This window comes from Ischnura elegans, chromosome 9 (genome assembly GCF_921293095.1).
Source record: "Ischnura elegans chromosome 9, ioIscEleg1.1, whole genome shotgun sequence".
In the NCBI taxonomy this organism is placed as follows: Eukaryota; Metazoa; Arthropoda; class Insecta; order Odonata; family Coenagrionidae; genus Ischnura; species Ischnura elegans.
In genome coordinates this window covers 25,336,518-25,343,608 of record NC_060254.1, presented here as the reverse complement: position 1 = coordinate 25,343,608, position 7,091 = coordinate 25,336,518, and the positions used below count along the sequence as shown (strand labels likewise).

At 47.0% G+C, this 7,091-nt stretch overlaps 1 protein-coding gene across 1 annotated transcript; it reads left to right on the top strand.

Annotated features, from left to right (window-relative positions):
* The first annotated feature begins 4,436 nt into the window (after positions 1-4,436).
* Positions 4,437-5,255, top strand: LOC124165925. Its single transcript, XM_046543461.1, has one exon. It carries the CDS (start codon positions 4,437-4,439, stop codon positions 5,253-5,255), a length of 819 nt encoding a protein of 272 aa, XP_046399417.1.
* Positions 5,256-7,091: the final 1,836 nt, after the last annotated feature.

The following is a 7,091-nucleotide window of genomic DNA, read 5'->3' as shown; positions in this document are numbered from 1 at the left end:
ATGAACTCAAAAACAGAAAACAAACTAGACATATACAAAAGTGATTCCGTTCATAAAGACACATTCATCAAACATCCCCCCGATGACCCAAATCACTTTTTAATTCTCCGAGGCCTCAGACAATGCTGTGAGTCTTCACGCTCCATACCCCGGACCCCATCCATCGTTCCTTCCACAGTCTGCTCCACCACTCCCTCAGTATGTTCGGACTGGACCACTCCACCCTTCATTGGCTCCACGCCATTGTGTACAGCATCCAGCTCAGCATGTCCACGAAGAGGATGTTTCACCAACCTCAACTCTGCTGCATGTATTTTAACCGGAGGAGTGGTTTTCAACATGTACACCCCATGCCCCAATCTCTTGTCTACTTCAAAAGGTCCAACCCACTTTGGTGCTAGGCCTGCATGGAATCCCTGGACCTTAGTGCTGACAGGATGATTACGTCGCAGCACTTTATGTCCTGGTTGAAACACCTGATCTTCACCAATGTCTTGTGCTTTAGCCTGGTTAGAAATTCTTTTCGTCAACCACCACAACCACCTCACACCTTCTTTGTAACTCTGCCTGCTGATTATTTTTCCAAGTGGGAAGAGAGACTGCACAGCCATCCTGTCCAGGTTTTATAATCCAATCGCCAGAACGGTGTAGTTGTCTTCCTAAAAAGAGCTCTGCAGGTGAGTAACCAGTGACACGGTTAATCCGTTGTCGTAAGGAGAAGAGTGACTGTGGTATTTGACGGTCCCACATTGTGTGTTCTTTATTGAACAAATTCAATTTGATGAAGTGCTGGACATGGTGGGTGAGGAGAGGCAGCTTTTAGATGAGATACGGAGGAGACAGAAGGTATGGATGGAGCGAGTGCTTAGCGGGGAGGGGATGTTGAAAACAGTGTTAGAGGGCAGGATGTTTGGTGAACGAGGGAGAGGAAGGAAAAGAATAGGACTTTTAGATAGAATGAAAGGCAGTAGGCCTTACTGTGAATTGTAGAGGGAAGTATGTGCGGGAAGAGGAGGTTGACAGAATGCTTTACTAGTACTTCATGAAGACAAATATAAATCGGTAGAATAGTATAATAATAATGTTTGATTACGTAAAGAATAGGTCGGTTAATTGATGGATCTGCAGCATCTGTTTTAACTCTTGGTTCCGTCGCTCAGTAGGATTGGCCCTTGGGTTGTAAACTGGGGTTGTCCAGTGCTCTATCTCCCGGTCTGTTGTTACTCTCTGCCAACTTTTTGATGTGAACTGACTTCCATTGTCAGAGGGAATACATCGGGGATACCCATAGTGGCTGAAGACTTCATCTTGCAGTAGGTTAACCACTCGTTCTGTTGTAGCCTGCGGAATGGCAAAGGCTTCCATCCATCTGGTGAAGAGATCGGAGACTACCATAAGCCCTGTTTTACCCTTCGATGTCCTAGGGTAAGGACCCATAAGATCAAGACCCAAGACCCAGACTTCCCAAGGCTGATGTGGTCTTCGTCCACGTCTGCTTGTATCTGCCTTCTTGTTGCTCGCCTTGGCGCAAGCGCAGATGTAGCATCCCTGAACATAGGTGGTAATGTCCTTGCGCATATTAATCCAGAAAAATCTTCTGCATATGGACTGGAATGTCTCCTCAACCCCTGGATGACCAGCTTCAGAGCTGTCATGAAACTTCTCCAGGATAACAATAGAATGCGACCTTGGAACCACTACCACAGAAGGCATGTTAGAAATATGCGACGAATACATCAAGAGACTCTTCTCCAATCAGAAGTATTTGTAGCACATCTTAAATTCTTTTGGAACTGGGTAGCTATGAGATTCCCGACTACTGATACATAGTATCAGGGCCTTACATGCTTTATCTTCTTCTTGCCATTTTCTTAAGATTTCTAAATTGAATTCTTCTTGGAAAACCAAGAGGACAGGCTCACTGATTATGGAGTCTTGGCTCTGAGGTACTTCTCTCTCTGGAATTACAATGTTTGTTGATGGCTCTGCTACTGGATGCCGTGACATACTATCAGCTCCTTGGTTACTGACCCCAGGAACGTGTGGCACATCAAATTCAAATTCTGCCAATATTAATGCCCATCGCATCAATTTAGATTTTGTTTCTGATACAGTATTCAACCACCTCAATGCTGCATTATCAGTGTATAACCTAAATTTCCCCCCTTCCAAAAAACCTCTAAATTTACCTACAGCCCATACCACTGCCAAGGCTTCCTTTTCAGCTGCACAATAGTTTTTCTCGGTGGAAGATAATTGCATTTCCTACTTGCATATTCTATAATATCCCCTCCGCCTTCAACTCTCTCTTGGAATAACACAGCCCCTAAACCTAAGTTGCTGGGATCGGTTTGTAGACACATTTGCCTCTGGCGATCAGGATGAGCTAGCTTAGGAGCACTTCCCATTCCTTTCTTAAGCTCTTGGAATGCAATCTCTTCATTATTTGTCCACTTAAATGGCAGGCCCTTGTGTAGTAAGTCTGTAAGTGGCGTCGCCTTTTCCTCAAAATGTGGCATAAAGCTGCTGTACCATCCACATAACCCCAGGAACTGTCGTACTTGTCATTTCGTTTTAGGGCGCTCTGCTTCTTCTATCGCACGATTCTTCTCTGGTTGTCTTTCCAATCCCTTGGAATTCAGGACATGGCCAAGATACTCTACTCTTTCTGCTGCAAAGTGGCACTTCTTAAGTTGACAAGTCAACCCATGCAATTTTAGCCTCTCTAATACCTTTGCCAGATGTATAAAATGGTCTTGGGGATTCTTAGAGTAAATTAGAATATCATCTAAATATACCTGGCAGAAATCTGCAATGTACCCTGACAGCACCTTATCCATCAACCTTGCAAATGTCGCTGCAGCATTCTTTAAACCGAAAGGCATGACTTTGAATTGAAATAAACCCTTTGGTGTAGGAAACACAGTCAAGTGCCTGGATTTCTCTTCTACCTCCATCTGCCAATATCCAGAATTTAGGTCTAAAGTACTGAAAATTCTGGCTCCATTTACTTGCCTCAACAGATCCTTTAGGTCAGGCATGGGGTAAGCATCACTAACTGTTCTTTCGTTCAGTCATCGAAAGTCAACACACAGTCTGTACTCCCCGTTTTTCTTTTTCGGTAGGACTATTAGTGAGGCCCAACCGGAAGTAGATGGTTCGATAAGCTCTTGCCTTTCCATCTCCTGAACTTTACTTCTTATGAATTTACGCTTATCAGGGTTTATTGGGTATGGACGTTGCTTGATTGGACTGTAGTCACTGCATTTAATACTGTGCGTAACTGTTGTGGTAAATCCGATCTTGTTAGTAATGACCTCAGAAAACTCTTTCAATACACTTTCAGGTGATTTTCTTCGTTTATAGTTAAAGATCCAAAATCTAGCTCATCTAGGTGTACTCCATGGTCTTCATCCTTGGCCTGAGTCGTACTACTACCATCACACCATGTAACTATTAGACGATTATTTTTACCTAAGAATATTTCTTGAGATGCATAGTCTAAAATAACATCATAGGCAACCAAGAAATCGTGGCCCAGTATTATCTCAGGAATCAAATCCTTAATCACGCCAACGGTTATTTCAATTTCCTCATCCATGCACTTGGCTGCTAGTAGTGTTTGCCCCTCTACAGAATAGGTCACCTTACTAACAGCTCCTCTTACCAGTCCCAGATGATGTGGAACCATAGGAATTAGTAACTCTGCTACATTATACTTGACAAAAGAATTACTAGTCTGACTGTCTAATATAGCCTTAAAATTTTTGTTCCCAATTTTTAAGTTAATAGCAGGTCGAGGATAGCTTCCATCACTAATCATCTGTCCAATACATGTATCATGATTCGATGATCCACAACCATTTGTATACAAATGGTAAATCTTCTGTAACCTTACAAATTGTACCGATTTTTGTAATACAACTGTATTACAGTTGTATTCAAACGTTTTGTATACAGATGATTTGTAATACAGTTTGTGGCGGAGCTATCAGTGCTGCAGCTCGCCACATTGGGCGCCACCGGCTGGACCCTGTAGAGTTGATGGAGTTCCAAACTTGGCCACCAGAGGTGCGAACGGGGACCGGACCGGAAGCACACCGGAGTCAGCCGGGAGTCCGCCGTGAACCGCCATATTGTGCACTTGTCAACGCTTACGTACTCTACTTGTATCTGCGTCACACGCTTTAATAAACGTGGTCCTAATTACTTCGGTGCTAATTATTGAAGTGCGTATCATTACCCAAATACCCTTCATTGGTGACCCCGACGTGATCCGGCAACAGTTATCGCGAGAAGCTTTCGGACCACATGTGCTCGTGACGATTTCAAAATCTCTCACCATCCGCGTCGTGTTGTGTGCTCTGCCGTAATTTGACTGCTTTTGTGTGTTTATTTTGTTATTGGACAATTGTGAAATACTTATTTTCTCCACTATGCCCAACGCAATGGAGCGAATGTCGATACGCGCTCCTCCATTTTGGCCGGAAGAGCCATCGCTGTGGTTTTCACAGTTGGAAGGACAATTTTTTCTTTGCGGAATCACCGAGGACGAATCAAAATTTTGGGTTGTGGCTACCCAGTTGGAGGCCCGTTACGCGCAGGAGGTGAAGGACATAATTTCCAATCCTCCGAGTGAGAACAAATACAGCAAGTTAAAGGAGGAACTCATTCGCCGGCTGTCTGCTTCTCGGGAGCAGAAAATCCGGCAGCTTTTGCAACGCGAGGAGATGGGTGAAAGGAAGCCTTCACAATTTCTACGCCATCTAAAAAATTTGGCGGGCGATTCAGTGCCTGATGAGTTCATACGGTCACTTTGGCTGACGCGGATTCCACAGCACTTCCGCGCCATCTTGGCCGCCAACGAGGGCGCTGACCTCGACACAATGGCATCCTTGGCAGACAAAATCCATGAAGCCTTCGCCCGACAGCAAGACACCACTCCTTTTCCCCCGCAGGTGAGCGTGGTATCCCCTGAACCTTGCTCTTGCTCTGGCGGCGCCTCTGGGACGATTGCCTCTCTCCTGAGTCGGATGGACGACCTCTCTCGGCAAGTTGCGGCTCTATCGGTGTCACGGCCGTCGCGAGGAGACCACTCGAATACCCACACCCGGCAGCGTAGCCGCTCCCGCGGCCACTCCCTCAGCCGTCGAGATCCGAATATGTGTTGGTACCACTGGAACTTTGGTGACCGGGCGCGAAAATGTATCCAACCATGCTCATACTCGCCGGGAAACGAGGAAGGCAGTCGGTAGACGCGGCCGCCGACTACAGCCCCTTGCCGAGCCGCTTATTCGTGATGGACGCAGTTACGCAGGTAACATTCCTTGTTGATACTGGTGCTGACCTTTCTGTGTACCCCCGCTCACTCGTCAAGGGCCGACGCCCAAAGACAAATTACACCCTATATGCCGCTAACAACTCAGTTATCCACACATACGGGTGGCAAGTGTTAAATTTAAACCTTGGTCTACGCCGCCAGTTTTCTTGGAGGTTCGTGGTAGCAGACATTCCTAAACCCATTATCGGCGCAGATTTTTTAAGACATTTCGGGCTGCTCGTTGACATTAAAAACTCTCGCCTAATTGACAGCGCTACGTCGCTATCTGTCGTCGGTAGTGTTTCGCGTTACCCGATGGGCCAAATTAAGGCAGTGGTGGGCACTACGCGTTTTCACACACTCCTTTCCCGCTACCCCGACATCACCCGCCCCGCTGGGACCCCTCAGCAGACTATGCACTCTACAGTGCATTACATCCGCACAACGCCGGGCCAGCCCGTTTCCTGCAAACCCCGCAGGTTGGCTCCGGACAAACTCGCAGCAGCTAAGCGCGAATTTGAGCTGATGATGCACATGGGTACCGCTAGACGCTCGGATAGCTGTTGGTCGTCGCCCCTACACCTTGTCCCGAAGAAAGGAGACGAGTGGAGGCCGTGTGGTGATTACCGCGCCCTAAACGACCGCACCATTCCCGATAAATACCCAGTGCCCCATATAGAGGATTTCGCAGCCTGTCTCAGTGGTAATACCGTATTCTCTACTATTGATTTAGTGCGCGCTTATAATCAGATCCCTGTCCACCCGGACGACATTCCAAAGACGGCTATCACGACCCCGTTCGGCTTATTCGAGTTCCCGTTCATGTCCTTCGGCCTTCGCAATGCCGCGCAAACATTCCAGAGGTTCATCGACGAGGCGTTGCGCGGACTCTCATTTTGTTACGCATACTTGGACGACATTCTCGTCGCCTCCCGCAGTGAAGAGGAGCATGAGGAACATTTAAATAAACTCTTTGCCAGACTCAGTGAATACGGGGTGCTTATCAACCCTGCAAAGTGCGTTTTTGGTGTTCCGGAGGTGACTTTTCTGGGTTACACAGTGAACGCCGACGGCACCAAGCCGTTAAGTGAGAAAGTGAGTGCCATCAAAGATTTCCCCCAGCCTGTCACCGTAAAGCAGTTGCGACAATTTTTGGGGATGATAAACTTTTATCGGCGTTTCCTTCCCAACGCTGCGGCCCTCCAAGCTCCCCTTTGTGAAGTGCTACGTGGTGGCGCGAAGAAAAATGACAAAGTGGTTTGGACGCCAGAACTGCGCCGGTCTTTTCAGGAGTGTAAGGATGCACTTTCGACTTTCACCCTCCTCGTGCACCCTGACCCATCCTTGCCATTAGGACTTTTCACGGACGCCTCAGATTTCACAATGGGTGCCGTGCTACAGCAAAGAACGGCGTCAGGATGGCAACCATTGGCCTTCTTTTCAAAAAAACTTGGTGCGACTGAAATGAATTACAGCCCGTACGATAGAGAACTTTTGGCCATTTATCGTGCAGTGCGACACTTTCGCCATATGATTGAAGGTCGCCACTTTACAATATTCACAGATCATAAACCCATCACTTTCGCTTTCCTTCAAAAACCAGATAAATGCTCTCCACGACAATTTCGGTATTTGGACTTAATCGGGCAGTTCACCACCGACATTAAACACGTCGCAGGTGCCGATAACGTCGTCGCCGATGCCTTATCCCGCGTCGAAGAGATCACTCCAGCCATTTCTTACGAAGCGCTGGCGCAGGCTCAAGAAAATG

Excerpts from the sequence above, each read along its gene's own strand:
- LOC124165925 (XM_046543461.1), top strand. The coding sequence starts at position 4,437 with ATGCCCAACGCAATGGAGCGAATGTCGATACGCGCTCCTCCATTTTGG.